The sequence below is a fragment of the Phodopus roborovskii genome, unplaced genomic scaffold (assembly GCF_943737965.1).
Source record: "Phodopus roborovskii unplaced genomic scaffold, PHOROB, whole genome shotgun sequence".
NCBI classification, from domain to species: domain Eukaryota; kingdom Metazoa; phylum Chordata; class Mammalia; order Rodentia; family Cricetidae; genus Phodopus; species Phodopus roborovskii.
Window position 1 is genome coordinate 87,844 of NW_026126089.1, and position 23,623 is coordinate 111,466.

The 23,623-nt window shown below is 37.7% G+C and overlaps 1 protein-coding gene across 1 annotated transcript; it reads left to right on the forward strand.

Moving 5' to 3' along the window:
• Window positions 1–1,897: 1,897 nt before the first annotated feature.
• Fmr1nb (FMR1 neighbor) lies at window positions 1,898–23,088 on the forward strand. The gene is made up of 6 exons (XM_051179443.1): window positions 1,898–2,195; window positions 7,644–7,739; window positions 8,928–8,945; window positions 10,780–10,917; window positions 13,942–14,038; window positions 22,959–23,088. The coding sequence occupies exons 1-6, from the start codon at window positions 1,898–1,900 to the stop codon at window positions 23,086–23,088; spliced, it is 777 nt and encodes a 258-aa protein (XP_051035400.1).
• The last annotated feature ends 535 nt before the right edge of the window (window positions 23,089–23,623 follow it).

Genomic DNA, 23,623 nt, shown 5'->3' on the forward strand with positions numbered 1-23,623 from the left:
ATAGATACTAACCAACCTCCTCACATGTGTGTTCATACATTATAGAATCTAGAAAACTTAAAACTAAAAACTGAAATTTTCAGATTCCTTTGCATACCAGGTTTGGGTATTGTTTAAGTACAGCCAGTAAGATATAATTACATTATGCTTAAAGGGAGGTGTGAGTGCACATGGAAAGGGAAACAGCAAAATGGATATAATGTAACCATTTTGCTAATAAGTCTGAAGCCAGAAATTCTTGGAGTAGTTACCTAAAGCCTAGAAAGAGTATAGAATTGACTTCTGATCTCCAGCTTCTTAATTCCCTAAAACTACGAAGAATTTTGTTTCCTGTGAAAATCATCTTAGAGAAACAATTTGAAAGAGAAATTGTTTAGTTCAGCTATGTTTGTTTCATCATATAAAGAGGGTTTAACAGCTCACATCACAGAAACCGTCTTTTTCAGGATTAGTCTTTCCCTCTTAGACAATTTTTTCTAGGCATGTCCTGAGGTATTAGAAATGTCTCTTGGGTACTTTTCAAGTTAATCACAGTGGCAATCAAGATAAACCATTATAAACAAGTCTCTTTTCAACTAGATGCTCAAACAAATCCCAAACTATCAAATTTCAGAAATGATGTCCTCAAAGTTTCACTTCCAACATGGTATAATACTTCAGTATATCTTTAAGAGTTTCTATAACCCTTTTTCTTCTTTTGTATTTGATTTTAGATTCTATGATGTTGCCTTAGTTTAGGGGCTATTTATAGATTAATTGGGACTAGGAATCCCATGGTCAGCTCTCTGTAATTTGACTAGTTATTGGCTTTCCGTAATGATATGCTGCTGCTGCTGCTGCTGCTGCAAAATTTCATTGATGCATTTAGGACACACTTAGGAATTATACTGGCTTACTAACATGACAGTGGCACATTATCCTGCAAGATCCATGGCCTCAATATCCACGTGTAGATGGCTAGTTTTACAGTACTGGGCATGATTCATCTCGTATTAATCGGTCCTAGAGTCCACTTTTCCTGAATCTGTTTTTACTGTAGTTTGGATTTATCTTCGTACTTTCTAAAACTCTCCCATCTCTACCACTTATAGACTTATTTATTAAACACTGCTAATATATCTTTCACAAAATTGTCTCTATCAAAGACATTCACATTCCGTGATAGAATTGCAGCAACACAGTCTCATTCGTCCTGCTGAGCTTCTGTTGCTATCTCACCTAGGAGAAGTTGGCCTAAGAGAATCATGATGGAACTGATGTCATGGAATGATTAATCGATTGATGGACTCATGATGAGATTACTTTACTGGAAGGCGTCACAAACTTTAGAGGATAGGGCCTAGCTGGAGAAGTAGGGCATTGGGGATGTTGTTATTTAGATTGGTAAAATCTGTCCTTGGACAGTTTTTTCACTTTTTCTATTTTCTGGCTTCTATATGGTAAGCAATCTTGCTCTCTGTCGATTGACTAGTTATAGTAACTGTAACAACTGCAGTACAATTGGGAAAGTAAAGATAAATTAGAATCCTAACTGAAAATCGGAATTTCAGTTATTAGTTTTTGATATGCAATAAGCAGCACTGCTAGTGGCATACATGCTACAAAAATCCTTCACTTATTCAGAAACATTTATACACGTGTGTAATGTGCACAGGTGGGGTGGGAGTGTGTAAAACACCATCCACCCACGGGTTTAAAGTGAGTAAGTCTATGGAAAGCTACACAAAACACCGGGAAGGAATGAGCCTCACATCTCGCGAGACCTGCTGCTATAACCATTGTCACCAGCGCTCCAAGTTCCATGAGAATTTCAAGTCCCACGAAAGGTTAAGTGGTGAGGTTCTGGGAGGCCCACAAGCAGTGAGGCCTTGTTTCTGGCAAATCAGAGTTCCAGACCATGCTCTCGGATCTCAGTCCAAGTCAGAGGAGAAATAGATCCAAGGACCAGGCTTTCCGTGGAGAACATTTGAAGATGGCAGCTGCTGATAGCCGGTACAGAGGAGAGAATCCTGCCTTAAGGATTTATCAGGGAGCTTGGAGTTCTGACCAGGGGATCAACATGGCTCCAGGCCCTCAGTTTGGCTTCTGGGCTGCAGTATGTCAGTGTCTGCGAAATATGTGGGCCCAGAGGCACTTGGGCCTGTTTCTGCTTTTACTCTGGACTCTGGTGATCCTGTGCTACCTTGTGAACAGTGGTGAGTGTTGAGTCTAGGCTAGAGAAGGTGTGACGGGAGCTTGGGAAAATGAGAGAGGCAAGGGCAAGGGTGGGGTGGATGGTGCCCAGGAGAGAACTGAGGCAAAAAGGGGTGATTGGAGTAGTAGTCAACAGAGTGAGACAGAGTGCTAGGGGACAGTGAGGCAGGGATTGAGTGGGAGCCAAGGGGGACAGTGAGGCAGGGATTGAGTGGGAGCCAAGGGGGACAGTGAGGCAGGGATTGAGTGGGAGCCAAGGGGGACAGTGAGGCAGGGATTGAGTGGGAGCCAAGGGGGACAGTGAGGCAGGGATTGAGTGGGAGCCAAGGGGGACAGTGAGGCAGGGATTGAGTGGCAATGGGGCTGAGGTGAGGACAAGGAACGTAGGGCAATGTAAGGCTGGACTGGGTACCGGAGTAGGGATTTGTGGGTGAGGCACGGCTGGATGGGATTAAAATGGATGATGTGATTGAGGGCTTGAGCCCAGTACTGAAATGTGTTTTTGACACAGTGAGGCAGGGTTGTGATGGGGGTAAGGAGGAGCAAAGGAGAAGTCAGTATTGAGGATTGAGGCAGGATGGAGGGTGTGTTGTGGGAACTGAGGGGACTGAAAACTGTATCAATGATTAAAATATTACAGACACAAACCTTTCTCCTCAATACTTCCTTGTATAAAATGCCTATCCTATTTTAGGGTTAAATGGTATTTCATTATATATATATATATATATATATATATATATATATATATATATATATATATTAATTATAATCAAGTGTGCCAAATTTGTGGTTGTTTCTTACCTTTTTGGTTGTGAATCATGCTTCTATGAGTATTTGTGTATAAATACTTGTGTGGATATATATTTAACAACTAAGAATGGAATTTAGGGTCTGTAGGAGCTGTATATTAAAACAGATTTATTATGACTGAATCATATATGTCTCTGGCAGTAGTGTTCTACCTTTGTGGTGGTAGCATCCTGATCACAATAAAGTGCTTTTTTGTTTTGATTTGAAATTGTATTTCTCTAAAGACTAATGATTCTGAACATCCTTGCATGTGTGTGTTGACAGCTGATTAACTTTGAAAAAATATATTTTTTAAAACACTGTCCACTTAATTGTGTTTTTAAATTTTTAATGCATTTTACGATTGTTTTATGTGTTCTATATATTGGATCATTTCCCAAGGATATGATTTGCAATATTTCCTCCAGTTCTATAGACTGTCTTTTCACTCTCTTCATAATGTCCATAATGTCTTTGTTTTAATTCAAATGGCCTTGTCCAGGCCTAGTTAGCCCAGGCTATGCTGAGACTTGTTAAGATACTTCTTTATTTTTCTTCCTTTTAAAATTTAAATTAGAAACAATCTTATTTTATACATAAATCCCAGTTACCTCTCCCTCCCATCCTCCCATCCCTCCCCCACTGACCCCCATCCCATTCCTCTTCTGCTCCATAGAAAGGGTGAGGCCTTCCATGGGGGATCATCAAAGTCTGTCACATCCTTTGGGGCAGGGCTTAGGTTCTCCCCCATGTGTCTAGGCTGAGAGAGTTTCCCTCTATGTGGAAAGGGTTCCCAAAGTCCATTCATATACTAGGGATAAATACTGATCCATTACCAGAGGCCACATAGACTGCCCAGTCCTTTTAACTAACACCCACATTCAGGGGGCATGTTTCTGTCCTATGCTGCTTTCCCAGCTGTCAGTCTGGGGTCCATGAGCTTCCTCTTGTTCAGGTCGGCTGTTTCTGTGGGTTTCTCCAGCCTTGTCTTCATCTCTTTGTACTGTGGTTCAATAAGCATCAGGAGAAACAAATAGGCTGAATAGATGTTTATTCAGGGAAAAATAACTTAAAACATAGACAGATGAACACCAGCAGGTTCCTGGACACAAGAATGCTTCTGGATGGTCTCCTGTCCTTGTGCTGCAAGCAAGAGAGTGCTCTAGGGGCCCATCCTCAGACCTAGTTTCCCCAGGTAAAGTCTGCCCCTAACTCCACTCCCAATGGGCATGGCCAGTACCACAGGTGCTGACAAAGTGAATATTTCACTACATAAACCTTTGCTCATCACTCCTCCCTCTCAGCAACTGGATTCCAGGAGTTCGGCTAATGTTTACCTGTGGGTGTCTGCTTCTTCTTTCATCAGATTTAATCGAAGATTTAATTGAAGATGAAGGCTCTAGGATGGCATATAAGGTAGTCCTCAGTCTCATTATTGGGGAAGGGCATTTAAGGTCGCCTCTCCACTATTGCTTACATTCTTAGTTGGGGTCATCCTAGCAGATCTCTTGACATTTTCCTAGTGCTAGATTTCTCTGTAAACCTATAATGGCTCCCTCTATTTGTAAGACCCTCAGAATGAGGAGTCTTCCAGGTTCGGACGATACCCCAAGAACTCAATGTCCAGTTCAGTTGCTGCAAAACGCAAGAGGCTTTAATGAACAGGAAACGTTTGCGCAAACGGGCTCCTCCAGCACGCAGGCTAGGGAGAAGTCCCCTCCCCTGGGCCCAGGTGTTTTTAAAGGCAAACCCACAAGCTTAGGGAGGGGGTGGGACCCTCTGTCCATTGAGTATGTGACCCTTGGAGGCCGGATGGTCTGCTATTAGGATCAGCAGGCCTTAGGGCCTCAGGTGTGCTAATTAACCTTGTCTGGGCAAATCAGAGTTACAGCTATCTCTTGACCCTATTTACCACCTGTTGACTCACAGGAAAGGAGGGGCAGTGTGAATTCTTCTTATCTCAGGGCCCTGTGAGAGGAAGCTAGCAAATTCCAAGGAACAGATATTGGTTTCTAGGTTAGTCCATCATTAACATTACTTTTTAGGTCTTTCACATTAAGGTATCTCTTTTCTTGCTCTCCTCTATGCTTCCCCTGACTCAATCTTCCTGGCCCCTCATGTCCTCTTCTCCCCTCTTTCTCTTCTAACTCCTTCTCCCCTCCTCCGTGCTCCCAATTTGCTCAGGAGATCTTGTCCTTTTCCGCTTCTGTGGGGTACCATGTATGTCTCTCTTAGAGTCCTGCTTGCTTCCTAGCTTCCCTGGAATACAGGCTGGTGGTCCTTTGCTCTATGTCTAAAATCCATATATGAGTGAGTACATACCATTCCTCTTTTTGTGACTGGGTTACCTCACTTAGGATGATTTCTTCTAGTTCTATCCATTTGCATGTGAATTTCAAGATTCCATTGCCCACCCCCATTCAGTAGTACTCCACTGTGTAAATGTACCACATTTTCTCTAACCATTCTTCAGTTGAGGAGCATCTAGGTTGCTTCCACATTCCGGCTACTACAAATAATACTGCTATGACCATAGTTTGACATATGTCCTTGTTGTATGAATGTGCATCCTTTAGTTATATCCATAAGAGTGGAATTCCTGAATTGTCAATATCCTTCCTCTGCTTCTCACATGCAGGGATCATAGGCAGGGGAGACAATAATTTTCTTTGATATACAAAATATTTAAATTCCTATAAACTACAATTTATATTTTTTCTTTGGTTGTTTGGTCCTTTAGTGTCATCTCTAACTAGTCATTGCCAAGGTCATGAATATTGTTTCTGTTTTTGTCTAAGAATTTTAAAGTTTCACCTCTCAAATTGGATTGTTAGCCCATTTGTGTTAATTTTTATATATGATATGTATGAGGAGTTAACTTATTTTACATTTATCATGCAACTAATTGATTGTTCCAATATCTCAAAAAAGTTTTAAAAATGTATTTAATTTCTATTTGTGTGTGTCTGTGTATATGCACATCTGTATCAGGGTGTCTTTAGAAGCCAAAAGAGTGTATCAGATCCCCTGGACCTAGAGTTAACAGACAGGCGTGGCCTTCTCAAAATGGGAAGAGGGAACCGAACTCAGGTTCTCTGAAAGAGCAAAACATGCTCTTACTACTGAACATCTCACTAGCCCCTGTTGTTGCTGCTGTTGCTGCTATTATTGTTGTTGTTATTATTATTATTATTATCGGGAGTATATGTGTGTATGTGAGTGAATGGATGTTTCCGCATACCACAATCTGCATATGAAGCTCAGAGGACAGCTTCAGAGATTCAAGTCAGTTCTTTTCTTCCTGCCTTTACACCTTATCTTCTAAGGATCAAACTCCAATTGTCAGGCTTGCTTTGCAAGTACTTTTACCAATGGCCCATCTTGCAAACAACAGATCAGATTATTTTCTTTTGGCTACCCAGTTGGCTAATGATAACAAAGTGTGTGAGGGTACAAGATAAGTGGCATTTGGCTCTACTATTATTAGTAGTATACTTCAGGATTATATTGGAAAGTAATAGCCCAGTGGTACAAAGTGTGAGGCCCTAAAATTAATTTGGAGCATCAAAAATTAAAAATAAAATCATCACCAAACAAAACAAACAACAAAAATAAGAATTTATCAAAAGTATTTTTAAATATCAGCAGATATATAGCTCTAATAATAATAATATTCCAAGCAGTTCATAATTATTGTAATGTTCTTTAAAATAAAAATATATTAAGAACAGCATGAATGTTTTCCTAGATAATTGAGTCATATAAAGGAATTCTAAGGTATAATTAAAGAGATTACTGAGGAATATTTTTTCTTACATGGGAGAGATTATACAAATATAATAGAATGAAAGAAGGATAAGAAATACTTCCTGTATCATTGTGTGAGGATATCAGCATACTTGTCAAAGACTTTATTGATGGGAGATGTCATTCTGTAAATATGTTTCTCATACTGGTTAATGAATAAAGCAATGTTGGCCAATAGGAAAGCAAGAGAGGAGGGACTAGGAGAGAAGGAGGAAAGAGGAAGTAGTAAGGAGGAGTCAAGATGGAGAGTCTGGAGAGAGCAGGACACCAGCTGGCTCTCCGGTAAGATGAGACCACCTGGAAATACATAGATTAACAGAAATGGGTTTATATTTAAGACAGAGCTAGCCGATAAGAAACAAGTAACTGGCCAACAGGATTATATCAAATACAGAGTCTCTGTGTGTTAATTGGGGCTGGCGCGGCGGCGGGACAAGACCCAGCGGTGGGAGGAAAAACCTACTCTTTACACTTTATTATCTAGGTTATGATTTAGTTGGAATACAAACTATTTCTGATTTTTAATTTTTTGTTCCTGATTTTTCCATTGATTAATTTTTAAACACTAATTTTTTTGTTAGGCAAATTTGTTATTTAAATCATTGTCCAGAAGGCCAATGGGATGTGTGAGTGTGTATGTTAAATATTTGTTAATTTGAATATTTCATTTTTGTAGCAGAATCAAAATCTGATTATTAATGCTATTTATGCTGTTACAAGATTAAAATGCATCATCTGTTATATTTCCATGATTAGTTTAAGCAAAGGTTAATTGCTATTAAATCTTCATTGAATATGACAAATGTTTAAATATTTGATGATTAATCATTTCACTTCTTTACACTTCTTAGATTCTGTGTCTCCAAGAGAGAAAGTGCCATGGCACAGTGAAGCTCCAGAACATGGATCCAAATGGGAAATTCTGGTGAACTTTTTCTTTCCAACAAGTAAGTTGTTTATTGATTGATTGATTCTACTTAATGTCTTTGTTTTAGAAAGAATAGTTAAGTATGCAGGAAGCAGACTGTTTTCTCAACTTTGGAGCGGGACACCTGAGTTTGAGCACTGACTCTGCCCTTGCCTTAGGCAAGACAATCTCTCGATATCAGTGTTTTCATCTTGTGATGAAGATACATACCCGAGGAATTGAGAGGATGAACTGGGACAATAATTGCAAGGAGAATGTAGCAGATTAAGGCTTAAATTTGTAATTTTTCATAAAATACTTTTCCTTTAGGAATACTTAAAGCTTTCATAATTCACCTGAGTGGCATGTTCTAATTTAGTCACTGATCCAGTGTTGTGACATTGATGTCTTCTGTGGCATTAAGCAGTGGTTCTGTTGCTATGGAATATAGCAGATGTTTTCCCATCTGTGTTAATGCTATAAGTCCAGGTTTCAAGTCACATAATTTTTGTGATCTGTAGACAATGTTTGTTTTTTATCAAGCACATGATGAACCTTGAGAATTAACCAGAAATAAACAATGTTTTATTTTGTATGGTATGTGATCGCCTTTCAAAGTTAAGTTTCTCATAAATTGGCATGATAAAGAATTTAACTAAAAACTATTTAGAATTAATTCTAAGAAAATCTGATATATTTATCTAAACACTAAGTTGAATCCTTTGTTTAATTCTAGATCTAAGTATTCAACTCTTCTGTGAAAAAACTCTCTTTATGCTTCTCTAGTGATTTCATCAAGTATAAAATAGTTATTGTAACACCTGCTACCTATGAGAATAGCAAACTAAATTAAAGCTACTGCCATAGCCAAGTTGAGTGAACAAGAAAATGAATCTGTGAAGGTGTTATGTTGGATAGGCTAAAAGAAGGGCTTACTGAGTACAACAAAAGTAAATGACAGGTTAAGCTTTAGAGGTTTGGAGACAAACAGAAATAAATTATCAAATATTTACCTACTTGCCTAGGATGACTAGAGTAATAGAAACAGTGAAGTGGCCTTTAAAATGACCCAAATGAGATTTATTTATTTATCTTAATTTTATTTTTCCTCACCTAACACAAAAAATTGAATAAAAATCAATTTTGCAAAACTTATTCCTCAAATCAAATTGTTTTTTCTCCTTCCCCTTTTTCTCACCTTCCTCCCTCCTTTTATTATTTTTGACAGGGAGTGATGTATCCAAGGGTAACCCTCAAATTCTTTATGTGGCCAAGAATGGCATTAAACTTCTGTTCCTTCTGCTTACATCCCCCAAATGCTAGAATTATAATCACATGCAACCAAGCCTTGTTTTATGTGGTGCTGGGGATCCAACCAAGGGCAACACATACATTAGGCCAGCACTTTATAATTAAGCCACATTGCAGGGCAGGCTAGCTGCCTGGCTGCCTGACTGCCTCCCTCCCTTCCCCCTCCCTCCCTCCCTCCCTCCCTCCCTCCCTCCCTCCCTCCCTCCCTCTCTGCCTCTCTTCCTCCCTCCCTGTCTCTCTCTTTCTTTCCTTCCTTCCTTTCAAGAAACATTAGCCCTAGATTGATCTATATCTGTGGCAATATTTATCAACTGAACATGTTGTCTTTTTTGAAAACAATAATTATGAAATATCTAATGGAAAGGATTTTGAGTGTTTACAGTACAAAGAAATGATAAATGCTTAGGGTGAGGCATATATTTTACTCCAGAATAACCATTATGCACACACTATACAATACATACATATATACTTATATATTTATTGCAAGGTTATTGTGCCTCATAAACATACAATTGTTGTGTGTCAATTAAGGATACTTTTTGTGATTATGAAATGTTTCTTTTACATATATAGGTCTTAAAAATTAGCTTTTAAAAAGTAGTATACAAAGGAATAGGTTCCAGTATAATATTTTTATTCTTACTTTGTTTTGTTGATATTTTTTCCAGTCTTATTCCTGTGCTCACATGCTTTTCCTTTTCATTCCTTCAGGAACACACTTTTTTCTTCATTATAAATATTCATGTTTTAAGCCATTTATTTGTATTATTTTTGATCATGTGTCTGTGAGTTGGTGCATGCTTATATATATATATGTGTGTAATTGGCCAGTGGAAGAAAAGACACTGGATGCTCCTGGAGCTAGAGTTATAAGCAGCTATAAGCCACTTGCCATGGACATTGGGAATAGAATTCTGCTCCTCTGGAAGTACATGCCTTTAACTTCTGAGCCATCTCAGGTCCCACATATATTCAATTTCCTTTTTTCTCTTTTCTGCTCATTCCCTTAAGTCTCTTTACTCCCTGTCAAATGTCTCCTTTCGAGTCTCATACCCACCATGTACTCAAACACTTATAAAAATTAAAATATAGGATTGCCTATGACAGAGGACGTGGAACATTTCTTTTTCTGAGTTAGGGTTTGTTTACTTAATAGAGTAATTTCTACTTCTCTCTATTTTTCTGTTAATGTCATGATTTCAGAATCACAAAAGTATCCTTAACTGCTCCTTAGTTCCCTCTGTGTTGTATTTGTGTCACTACCATTCCCCTAATTGCTTATAGTTCTTTTAAAACTATCTTACCATGCTAGGGATGTAGTTCAATTCATAAACTGTCTGCTTTGTATGCACAAAACCTTGAGTTTGAGCTCTGGGACTGTATGGAAACTGGGTAAGGTGGTGTGCGTCTGTAATCCTAGCAGTCAGGAGGCTGAGGCAGGAAGATCTGGAGTTCCAGGTCAACTGTGGCCATATAGAGAATTGATGTATAGTTTACATTGAGTGCTAGATATCTGATCTCAGAAAGATATCCTATTAGTTAGCAATTTATGTATTTCTACAGGTTATTATTAAAAGTGTACTGTTAAATACCTGGTAATTTAAACTTTTATTTTCTCATTTTAATTTTAGTTTTCATCATTATATACATTTTCATTGTACTGCATTAAATGTTTTTCTTTTTTATCTTGCTTTGTATTTATTGATTATGAAAAGTGCTTATTAATCATGCTAACTATTTTTTTACTGGATTCCTACCTTTGAAAGCATGCATCATAAGGGAGAACCAGGAGGTAGTGGCTTGTAATAAGCAACCGTATCTGAGCAAGACTGAATGTTTAAGATCCAAGTGCTGTTTTTCCTCATCGGAGACCAAAATGAGGTGCTATGCTCCAATAGAAGATAGTAAGTAGATCAAGTCTCATTTGTTTAGTTTCTTTAAGTACTGAAAATATCAAATAGAAAAACATTTAAATAGATTACAAGGTTTTAAGTACATCTTTAGACTTTCCAGCTTAACATTTCTAAGGAATTACCAAACCAAGACCAATGTTATCAATAGAAATTCTGAGATAATTCCCTACTAGTTTCTGTTTGGTCCTTAGATGGTAACTAACCATTCAGAATTAGTCTAATCTGTTCAGTTGGTTCAGTCACTCGCATTTCTTTCAAAGTGTCTGAAGTGTTGCATCAGGTATGACCCTCTGCCTGAGAGAAGGTACCAGAAAGGTGAGAAAAAGAATAGTAGTTCACTTTCTTGCTGCTCTGACACAAGACCTAACAGAAACAACTTGAAGAAGGCTTCATTTCAGGAAGCGGTCTCCTATACCAATTTGTTCAAGGGTACCTCCTACTTTCTCTTCTAAGAGGTTCAGTGTGGCTGGATTGATGTTGAGGTCTTTGATCCATTTGGACTTGAGTTTTGTGTGTGGCTATAGACATAGGTCTATCTGCAGTCTTCTACACACCATCATCCAGTTGTGCCAGCACCATTTGTTGAAGATGCTTTCCTCCCCCCATTGTATTCTTTTAGCTGTTTTGTTGAAAATCGGGTGTTCATAGGTGTGTGGGTTAATATCAGGATTTTCAATTCAATTCCATTGGTCTACTTGTCTGTTTTTGAGCCAATACCAGGCTGTTTTCAGGACTATAGCTCTGTAGTAAAGCTTAAAGTCAGGGATGGTGATGTCTAGCCCTAACCCTGAAAATGATTAAAACATTCATTAATAACAGGAATATCTTCATGATCTAAAGTGTCTTGAGATTTTCTTACAGGTACATTCTGTGGTGTGCTTTGCTAAAATCTTTTAAGCTTTTCTGAATCCTACCTCACTTGTGAATCAGCATTCACTATTATAGGGAGTAATCCATTCTCACTCACTCATTGTGAGGAGTCTTAGATGATATTCCTGTACCAAAAAAGAGATTAATGGGGAAAATCATCACAAACTAATTTAATCATACTTTTATGTGACGCTGAGGCTTTTGAATCAAGAGTCAGTGATGCAAGATAACATTTAATATACATACTTAGGCTCTGTGAAGCACAGACACATGTAGAAATGATTGAACAAAAACGAGTGTGATTTAAGTGGGGAAATCTGTCTGTCCAGATTGTTAATGTCCTCTCTGTAGCAATCCTTCCTGCTAGGTATTTGACTGAAGGTCCTTTGTGAAATAGAGATCCTATAATCCACTAAGTCAGGGATTTCTTCTTTTTGCTATCACCCTCTTCGCTTCTATCACTTTTGCTTCCTTTTGTTTTTTGAAGTGTGGTTTCCTGATGCTCAGGCCTGCCTCAGATTTGCTGTAAAGTTCCGATGCCTCAGATTTGCTGTAAAGTTGCGAATGGCCTTAAACTTCTGATTTTCCTATCTCAGAACTTCAGATGTTCAGATTACAGTCATGTGCCACAGTACTCATCTGGTCAGAGAATTTCTTTATCGCCAAGAAAGAAAGACAGAGGAAGATCAGAGTAACAGTTTTGAGCTTACTGCTGGCTTTGGGGAAAAGAACTTCTGCTTTCTGTGATCAGCCTTGGGGTAAATCAATTAGAGTTTCTCTGGATTTTTCTCTAGAGCAGGGAAGAGTAGGAGATAGGAAGCAGTGTGAAAACCAGAAAGAAATTTGACGGGTTTTTTTTTTTTTTTTTTTTTTTGTTGTTTTGATATTTTTTCTGAGACAGGAGTCTCCTGCATTCTAGTCTAGCTTTGAACTTTCTATATAGTAGGTGGATGACCCTGAGTTTTCAGTGAGGTTATAGGCATGTGCTACAACACCTAGTTTATGTGGTGCTAAATTCCTGTGTCGAATTCTTCCATTTTTTTTTTTTTTTTTTTTTTTTGTCTGTAACAGCTTGGCATGTAGCAATAGATGTGAATGTTTTCTGTTAGCTGTCCTTGCTAGCTTTTCTTTGTTCTGTTTCTTTTACAATTATCCAAAGCAAAATTAGCCTCTTAAGATTTTCTTTCCGAAGTTAAAGAAATAATGCCCCCCCTCTTTCTTTCTTTCTCTCTCTCTCCCTCTCTACCTTCCTCCCTCCCTCCCCCCTCTCTCTTTCTCTCTTCTCTTACCTTCATTTGTTGCTAGGGACATATTACCTGTTGGTCTCATGATGAATGTATCAGATGTAATAAAGCACTAAGAAATAATAACAGGATTCATGAAGAATAATATATTTATATATAGTCCCTATTCAATTTAGAGCTTTTTTTGTTTGTACATCTACTATTAATGAGATTTTTTTTCTTTTCATAGTCCCTATTCAATTTAGAGGTCTTTTTTTGTACATCTAGTATTAACGATGAAAACTAAAGCCTGATCATGAATATAGTATTGAAGTTTTAATGCTGTCATATTGTATTTAGAATTCATTCATCAGTCTACTGTTTCTATTATGTGTGAAGAAAAATTTGGTTCTTTTAATGGAAAAAAAATTGAACCGTGACTTACAATTCCCCAATCACATTACAATGCATTTCCCAGTGCATAAGAGGCTAAAGTACGCTTATTCACCTGCAGGTTTTTTATTCCATGTTTAATTGAGTGCTTTGAAATTTGTAAGTAAACACTGAAGAAGCCAATTCTTAACCAGGTTAACTGTTCATAGATTGATGTGTCCTTCAGATGCTCTTGGATACATAACATATGGCCTAGAACAGGTATACTCAGAGCCATACAAAGAATCCAGTGTTCTGAATCATAATCTGCCAATGAAAACAGCCTGATTATTTCGTTAAGGTATTGTGGGTGCAATTTGAAAATAGCTTTTAGTTTCATTTCAAGAACTCCTAACTGAAGCATAACAAGGGGGTTTACCATTCACTTTACTGTATTAACTGACAGTTTTCTATAAATACTTTATTAAATAGTTCAGCTTTGCATCTCTTGCCTAGCCATAAAAGTAACAAGATATAATTAAACCAACAGAGCCTACACAGATGCTCCGGGTGTTTGGGTTCTCTGTGATCAGCATGATAATCCTGGGATTTCTTCCCGTGTATTGCTGCTTTCTTTGCCGGAGGAGGTAGGCAAACATAAACCTACTTGCTAATTGCTAACTGTATGTGGATATTTGTGTTTGCACTTTGATTGCGTTGCTTTAAATATGAAGAGATAATGTTTGGGTTCCCTGTTTTTGAGAAAAATCTAAAAATAAAATTACTATTTTTTTTTTTTGTTTTAAAGACATGTTTTTTTTTTCACAAATTGAAAATGTCCTGTTTAATAGGCTTTGTATATTTTATCATCAAACAAAATCCCAACTGGAAGTAAAATAAGTCTGCAAGCTGGAGATGTGTGGAGTTAGGGTAGCTATTAAGTGCAAGTGAGTGGGTTCTGTGAACATGGTAGGCTGCCAGGGGTCTTCGACCCTGGGTCTTTAAACATTGGTATTTTTAATAGAAGTTATATTAGATTTTTCCTTACGGATTTATACAACATGTATTTGCACCTTATTTTATTTTCTATAAGGGTCACCAAAACTTTATCACTTTAATAGACCTGCATGTATACAAGTGTGTGTGTGTGTGTGTGTGTGTGTATGTGTGTGTTTGTGTGTTTGTGTACTGAGGATTGAAGGTAAGACTTGGCATGTAATAAGGAGATGCTTCATTGCTAAAGGAAGTGCTGTATGATAAAACCATGTACTCAATCTCCACTTTTTGTTTCAAGCCAAAGTCTCATTGAGATGTCCACTCTGGCTTTGAACTTACTATGTAGTTCAGGTTGCCCTTGTACTTTGAATTGTCCTTCCTCAGCCTCGGCATACATAGGATAATGAGCCTGTGCCACAAGGTGCAACTTCACATTTCAACTATTCCCAGTTGTATCCAGGCCAGTTCTTTTTCCCAGACTTCATTAGCTTCTTTTGAGTTAATAATTTTCTGTGTCTGTGTGGTATTTGCTCATGTGTATGAGGGTGCATGTGCCTGTGGTTGTGAGGAGGCTAGAGGATGCTAGATGTTCTGGTCCATCACTTTCTGCCTTAGTCATTTGAAACAGGATGAGTCTATAGGTGTACAAGGCTGTATCTAGCTTTTTTTTTTTTCTTTTATGTTTCTGCTAATAACCAGTCCCAGGTCTTGGTGTTTGCATACCAAGTATTCTTACTTGAGTGTATGGTTTCTATTCCATAGTCTTCCCCTACTCTCTTTCTTTAAAGCAGTTTTTAAGAAATATAACCATTTATTTACTTGTGTGGATGTTTTATTTTCATGCATGTCTGTTCCATGTACATGCTTTGTGCCCAATGAGGCCAGAAGTGAGCATCAAATCTAGGACTGGAGCTATAGATGGTTGTAAGCTACCTTGTGTGTGCTTCTAATCAAACCCATGTCCTTTGCAAGAGCAGCCAGTATTCTTAACCCCTGGGCCACCTTTTCAGTTCCTCCTTACCTTTGGCGTGAATTTTTGTTCCTTCTTTTTTTTAGGTGATTGGAAGTAGAAAAGTTTTTTTTTTTTTTTTTTTTTTTTTTTGACTCCCTTCTTCCCTTCAAAGCTTGCTCTTACAAATAAAAGTGAAAGCTTTGTTAGAAGTTGATGGCTAGAATTATACCATATAACTTAGAAAGTGTCTAGATTATAAGATTGGTATATTTTCAGCTAGATCTTCTATTACACATTTACCAACTAAGTTTATGAGGACATTTACGTCCATTGGATTTTTCTTTTTCTCCTGATGAGTACATATTTTATGTTTTAATAATACAAACTATTTTAGAGACTCAACCGCTATAAATAAGAACTTGAAATCCATATGTTCTGGTTTCCCATGCTATTGTGCTACTATTTTGTATGAGGGGTATGCTCCTCTGCCATTCTACCATGGCCCTGCACAAGTGGTACTTTAACCTAGGTGTTTAGCACAGTTTCTTCTAGGACCAGTGGTTGAGGGTAGATGAGACACTGTCAGGTTTCCTGGAAGGCTGATTTTAGAAGTGAGGAGCAAATAAAGAGATAAATGGAAGCCAAAAGTTGCAAAACTCTCCCTTTGAGGGGCGAGATACCTCATTAGGAAAATCCTCTTGGTTTACTTCCTGTCTCCATTTCAAAGAATAATGGATATAAAATGTTAAATGAGTCAAAGTCAGTAACTCCATAAAATGAGTAGTGTAGTGATAAAATCCATACATAGACATTTAAAAAGGAAAATAGGGAGTGGAAAGAGGGCTCAGCAGATAGAAATGTGTAGTGCTCTTCTTTCAAAGGCATGCTCACAACCACAGGCTTTTCCAGCTCTCGAGATACCTGACACCTCTGGCTGTACTCCCCTCTTACACACATACATCTACACACAGTTTAGTTTTAAAGGTAAATCTTTAAAAAGGAAAAGAAGAAGCCAGACACTGTTGTTTGTATAAATCACAGGAACTAAAAGCCAAATACAGATCTGCATTAACATGACCTGTGTCTCTGTTCAAAGAATCCTTTTGCCATTTTTGCATTGGGAGGCACCCTTGAATTCTTCTTACACATGAGCTATTAAAAGGGAGTGTGCCTTAGGGGGGAAAAATCTGCTGTAACAACGCCCTTGATCTTCAGTTACAAACCAAAATAAACAAGATTTTGATATTTTCTTGTCTCTTTAATTTGTACCTTATCTTTTTATTTATATATCACCTAAAGAGCTAGCAACTGCAATAAATGGAACCCTGAAAAGTGAGAACAGGTAGGATAAGTGAAAGCAATCTTGGTGAAGATTATCATCATTCTCCAGAAGCAAAAAATGGACTTCATTGTTTTGGTGCTTCATGATTTCTGCAGCCCAGCATATTTATTCAGTACTTCCTTCACTGTGTGATATGAACGTTACATAGAGATGTTGAAAACATAGACCCTCTATTTTAATAAAACTTCACATATTTATTTATATGGATTGTGTGTGTACGGATGAGTGTATGTACATGTGTGTGTATGTATGTATGTGTGCATGTGTGTGAGCGTGCAAGAGTTAAAGCCTCTGCCTATCTCTGAAACTGGGTTCATGTTTTCTTCGCTAGCTGGGAAGCCAACAAGCCCCACAAATCCTCCTGTCTCTGCCCACATCAAAGCTGCTGTTATAGGTGTTTTTGGGGGCACATGGCTTGTTATGTGGGTGCAGAGATAGGAACACCAGTCTTCATGGGGAACTAAAGTAAGTGGACACAGGGCAGTCCCTGTGGAATAGTGCCACTTGAACTTGGTTTTGAAGGGAAGTCAAGATGTGAATTACATGGGGAGGGGCCTTTCCACAGTTTTCTTACATCCAGAAGGAGATCGTTGTAGTGTGTGCCCTTTAACTGCCTCTTGTTTGTAAGCACAGGGGACTGAACTTTGTCTTTGGAATAATTAGCACTGACTCTTCAGTTTACTTCTACTAGACTTGAGATCAGCTTTGATATAATTCAAGTACAGAGAAACTCAAGCCTGCTTGAACTAGCTGCACAAATGAAAAAAGTAGGGGAGAAGAGAAGTGAAAAGCTTTCTAAGAATTTGCTACTAAATAGCTTAATTACACTTGCATGTAAGTTGTATTTTGAAATTCACTGTACCCTCAAGGTTGCGTAACATCTATTTCTAGCCTCATTAATGGGGACCAGAAGCTTCATTAGGCTTAAGTGCCACCAATAGGCTTAAGTCTGACTTATATGTAGAAGGAGGAAAGATCAAGTAAATGGGAACAGAAAGAAGCAAAGGAGAACTCTAAGGGCAGAGATGGGGTGGAATGGGGAATATTTGAATCACTACCATTAGGTTAAGCACTAATGACAATAGACTGAAGTATCAAATTCACTTTCTAATCTTGATCTGTTTTGAGTTTAAAATCTATGTACAAATGCTAACTATTTCTGTTAGACAGTGAGATGACACTTGAAAGTGTACCCAACCTTGGAAGAAATTTCAAATATGATGCCAAGTAAACATAGATGAAGTATGTTTTCATGTTGGATTAAATTGTAATCTTGCAATAAAAATACAGAACATAGTCTGAAAATGGTATTTTTTCTTTTTACTGACAACTAGTAAAAAGCATTTTATTTTAAAACTTTTGAAAAGACTATAGATATCTGATAGGTGATATAAGGAGTGCATGACACATGCAGATCCAGAGGTGCTTCCCAGAAGTTTACTGAAGATATCTGTGTTCAGAAAAACAGGCTGTGTAATTGTCATGTTAGAATATGGTTTCATTAAGATGATAGTTTTAATGCCACTTATTTTCTTAGAATGAGACAAAAAGAACTGGGAGTAAGTATGTCAAACATTGCCTAAAACTCATCATCAATTAAACTAAAATGGTATTTATGCCTTCTATTCCTTGCGTATTACATTTTACTGTACAATATAATTAGTAATGATATTTTGAAAATTGTTATACAATAATGAGGCAACTATTGGAAGGTTTGAAGTTCTTAGCATTGTGTTCATATAAATTCAGAAGAAATTAAATCTGTAAATTTAAAAAGGGTGATTCTTCTGTAAGAAATTTGATAATATGTTAGATGGGAATGTGGATGAAGTGAAACTCTTATAACATTATGGGACTGAATTGTACAAAGACATTTATTTTGGAAGGTGCTCAGGATAAATTAAGTTATGAATCAATAGTAATATAACCTTCTTATATGTGGAATGAATATATATATGTGTATATATGAATGATGCTTCCATTATAATGACTTCCAAAGCATTGATATATATACACACACACACATATATATATATATACACATGTATATATATATTTTTTTCTTATTTTACATATCAATCTCAGTTCCCTCTCACTCACACCCTCCTACATCCCCTAAACCCCGCGCCTATCCATTTCCCCTCCAACTCCTCAGGGAGGGTGATGCCCTCCAGGTGGGATCATCAAAATCTGTCAAGTCATTTGGAGCAGGATCTAGGCCCTCCCTCCTGCTTCTAAGCTAAGGGAATATTCCTCCTTGGGTAATGTGCTCTCAATGTTCTTTTGTGCAACAGGGATACGTCCTGGTTCCACTGTCAGAGGTCCCTTAGAGGGGCCCAGGCCTTCTAACTGAGACCCATGCACAGGGGTCTGAGTCGGTTGAATGGTGGTTTGCCATCTATCAGTCTGGGGGTTCATTAGCTCCTCCTTGTTCAGGTCAGCTGTCTCGGTGAGTTTCTGATCTTCATCTTGAAGCTTGAACCCAAATATCAGTTTCTGGGTCTAGCAACATCCTCCCTTTTTTTCTTTTCAGCGTAGTTTTTTTCTTTTCAAAATAAGAACCTTGACTCTAATCTCTTTTGTTTAGTGCCCCCCCCATAACCAACAACAACTTGTAACCAGTTCCCCTAAACAATGACAAATATCCATATCCAATGAAGGACCAAAAGCCACCCACCCCACCTCTTGGGAATGTGGGTCATGTGTTCTTAAATTGACTTCCTGCTCTCTGGGGACAACTGCATGTTTAGAGGATCCTGAAAAGAAAAAAAAAATGTTAGTTGTCAAGTCCTGGGAGAGGTAGCAGCATCATTTATTTTCTAGTCCTTGCATAATGGGAAAGTGAAGGGCTTGTCTCATGTCCTGGCTAGAGTAGTCTCCGAGGCTTGTTGGTCCCAGCTAGCCACCTTGAAATTGTTCTGAGCAGTGTCTGTGAGGGTAAATTATCTCAGCTAGCCACCGTGCCTGAGCAGTTTGTAATCCAAAGCTGATCTTTACTTCGAGTTTTTCAGTTTAGTGGTGTTATCATAGTCCTTGTGGAATTATCATCTGTTGGGTTTTATCTTCTTTTTGGAGACTTCAGAGATCACATTAAGTCAGATTACTCTTTTTCTTGGTAATTTTTTCATGAAAGTTCTCGTGTCTACTTTGAGTGTTTATTTGTCCATAGGTCTTTAAATTCCTCAAGGTGTTTGCTTTTATTTTCTTGGAGAAACAAAACAAACAAAACAAACAGACCAAAAAACAAACAAACAAACAAAAAACAAAAAAAACCCTGCCCCAACCCTAAATTGGGGGGTGTGTTCCTAATATAAGTTTTATCAATTTTGATTTATGGTTTCTCCTGAAATTTTGTCTTCTAATGCTCTTCTATCATCCAGAACAATATATATATATATATTTTTTCAATAGGTATTAGGTTTTTAAATTGCTTTGGGAAGGAGTTTTCATGGTAACAAAAACAACTGAGCTGGATTTGGCATAGGGGCCTCCAAAAGGCCCCTCAAGGAGTTTCCAGATGCAAAATAGTACTTTGAATGTCTCCTGTTGCTCTATATTCATTAATTTAGTGGCTGCCTTTACCACACCTTCTGCATAATCCAGAAGGGAGGGGCGATCTGATTGGATTATGCTTAGAAAAAGCATTATTTCTAGAAGCATTCTGTTTGCAATCCCTTTTTAGGTGACCATGTTTGTTATAGGAAGGCTACTGATTTTTGTGTATTAATTTTTTTATCCTGCTACTTCACTGAAAGTGTTTATCAGCTGTAGAAGTTCCATGTTGAATTTTTAGGGTCTTTTATGTATAAAATCATATCTGCAAATATGTTTTGTTTTGTTTTTTTCTGTTCATATATCCCCTTGATCTGTGTTCAAGTATTTCAGTTTTCCTAAGAGATGTTTTCCTGATCAGGTGATCAACAGGCATAGTTAAATTAACTCTTTAGGGAGAGTACATCAGTATGTAATGTTTTAGGCAATTTAGAAGTTCATGTCTCCACCTGAGATCAAAGGCTTTCCCTTAATGAGCCTTAAGAAAGCCCTTCTACCTTTATCTTTTTATATGGTGCTTTATTTATATTTGTTTGTTTATTTGTTTGTTTTGTTTTGTTTTTCAAGACAGGATTTCTCAATCCACCTGTCTCTGCCTCCTGAGTTCTGGGCTTAGAGGTATGTGCCACCAACGCCCGGCTTATGTGGTGCTTTAAATCTTAAAATACAGTTATCATGCTTTCCTGTCATTTCTCTTTTTCTTAAAAGTTATTTTTATTTATGTATCCGTATAAATGTATGTTATATGAACCTACATGTCCATTGAGGCTAGAAGGGGGTTTTGGATTCTCTGGAGCTGGTCTTACAAATTCAGATAACTGAACTAAAGTCTTTTGGAAGAACAGGACATACTGCTAACCACTAGGCCATCTCCATAGCCCCAGTTTCCCTTTCTAAGTTGGTTTGTTACTAGGAAAATGGGAGGTGAGATCCAGAGTATATCATGAGGACTTTATCATCAGGGCATCTAACCCTGCTAATGCCTGTAGCTTCCTGTGTTAGTAACAGTTTACTGGAGGAACAGAACTAATAGAATATGTATTGCAAACGGAGTTTGCTTAATTGTTTTACATGCTTCAGTCTGGATAGTTGAATGGCTTTCTGCTTGCTGGAGATTCTGAGAACCAGATAGTTGCTCAGTCTGAGTGGCTTAGAGGACCTGCTGGTTTTCAGTTCACATTGAAAGGGTAAAGAAGCTAAATTCTGTTGTTAGTGAAGAGTGACAGCATTGATGGCAGCCACAATTCACTCAGCTAACAAAGACCAAAGGCAAGCAGGGATATGCAGCACTGCATTTTTCTCAGACCTTTTTATATCCTGATCATTTCCAGGAAGCACTGTCTACTCTGGGAGACAGTCTTTTTCCCTCATTTAATTCTTCCAGGGGACACTCTCACAGACTTGCTCAGAGGCATGTCTCTTAGTGCAGATCCAGTCAAGTTGACAACCAAGGTGTTCACCATCATACCACCTAAGACTTGTGGTCCTACTTATTGGCAGCACTCTACTTGGTGCAGAGATTATATAGCATGCCACCATTCAATCACTGGCTTATTTATGTATCTCCTCACCCCCACTATTCTTATCTGGCTCATTTCCAATCAGATAGTAGAACTCAGATTAGATGCCACCTGTCCTAGGAAACTTAACCAGAACATTTTGTTCACACTGGGTCAGGTTTCTTTTTGCTTGTTTTCTGTCACTGTCTGCCTACCTCTACCGTGGCTGACTTCTATTTGTTGTAAGTATCAGCCAGCAAATCTACCCTTCCTTCTAAAAGATACATACTTTAGGACAGATCCTGTGTCTTGTTTAGACATGATTATTTCATAACAGAAAAAAATGTAAGTAAATGAATGAAAAAAAGTTGACCTGTGCTTTATAAGTGCTCTAGCCTTGAAGTTAGATAGTATACAGGAGAATAAAACCACTTTTACATATGGGACAAATCATGTTTTCCCTAATTAAAAGAGCATGGATTTGAGGGAGGGCTATACATGGGAGAAGTTGGAGGAAGCAAAAAGAAAGGAGAAATGATGTGATTATATTTTAATTAGAACATAAAAGTAAATCTATAAATAAGGTTATTCATGCACATGATAGCAATCTGTTACATGGCCAAGGTTAGCATGTATTAGCTCATGCTTCTCTATGCTGAGACCTGGTATAAGACCTAGTTTAATCATTTCAAAATAGGAAATGAAGGACCTTCTAGGATTTTTGTGATAATTAAATGAGATAATCTATATGAAGCACATGGGCAAGGTTTTGGCATCTAATGTCTTCACCGGTGCTCCTTTACTTGACTACTACACAGACACAAGGATTGAATATACAAATGACAGTCAGAGTAAGTGAAAGTGCTTTGAAACCATTACTCTTGATTTTGAATGTCAGACAATGGAGGGATTCTCATTGGAGTAAGTGTCAAAGGAAATGCGTCCTAGATGGGAAAATGTGTAAGGTGGTTGTTAAGTAGGCACCATTCATTTTATAGAGTGTAGAGGATCATATGATCATAATGACTATAAAGAAAATGATAGTAATGTTTATTGTGATAAATTTGAAGTATCCAAATGCAGTACATTTTTCAGAATGGGGTAAAAAAAAAATCAGAGAGGAAAGTTTAGTAATCTGGGCAAAGATTGTTGCAATCTCACTACTGTTGAACAGTAAAGCTTCATTTAAACATTTCATATTATAGCAGATGGTTTAATCCTCTAAGAGGGAAGATGAACAGAGTGTTGAAGGATTTGAAGAAACAAAAAACAAAACTGAAGAGGGGGCCGAAAACAAGGAAAGCACCAGAAGAAGAGAGAGGAGATAGAAAGGAGCAGGAAGCCAGAGGTAATTGACAGGATATAAAGTTGAAGTGATCACTATTTGATTGTTATTATTAACTTTATATGTCTATCATTAACCCATTTGAAAGACCCTTATTTTTGCATACAAATATTTTAGAGAGTTTATCATCTGAAACTGTATCACAACTAGGGATGTCTAGATGGCAGTAAAATAATGAAGAAAAGTATCCAGTTGTTTGGGTACTTTTTTGTATTATTTGCTAAGGAACAGTTTATCCATTCAGAATGAAGAAAGAAATGGAATCCTCCTGTTCTGACTCTAAGGCCACAGTTACCTATGTGTCTTGGATATAACACTTATCCAAGTAAAGGTGAACATATCATTAAGCCTTTAAGTGAGGCTCAGTGGGTCAATGATACACGATTATGAGGTCCATCTTGTACTGTGTGTATTAGATGAGCAGGTAGTGTAACAAATAGCTAAAAGTGCAAGATACGATCCATGTTTCTATCAGACTGCTAAATTATATGTTCATCAGGATACCCAAGTTATAGTTTGAAATTTTTGTTGCTGCCATTTACTTTT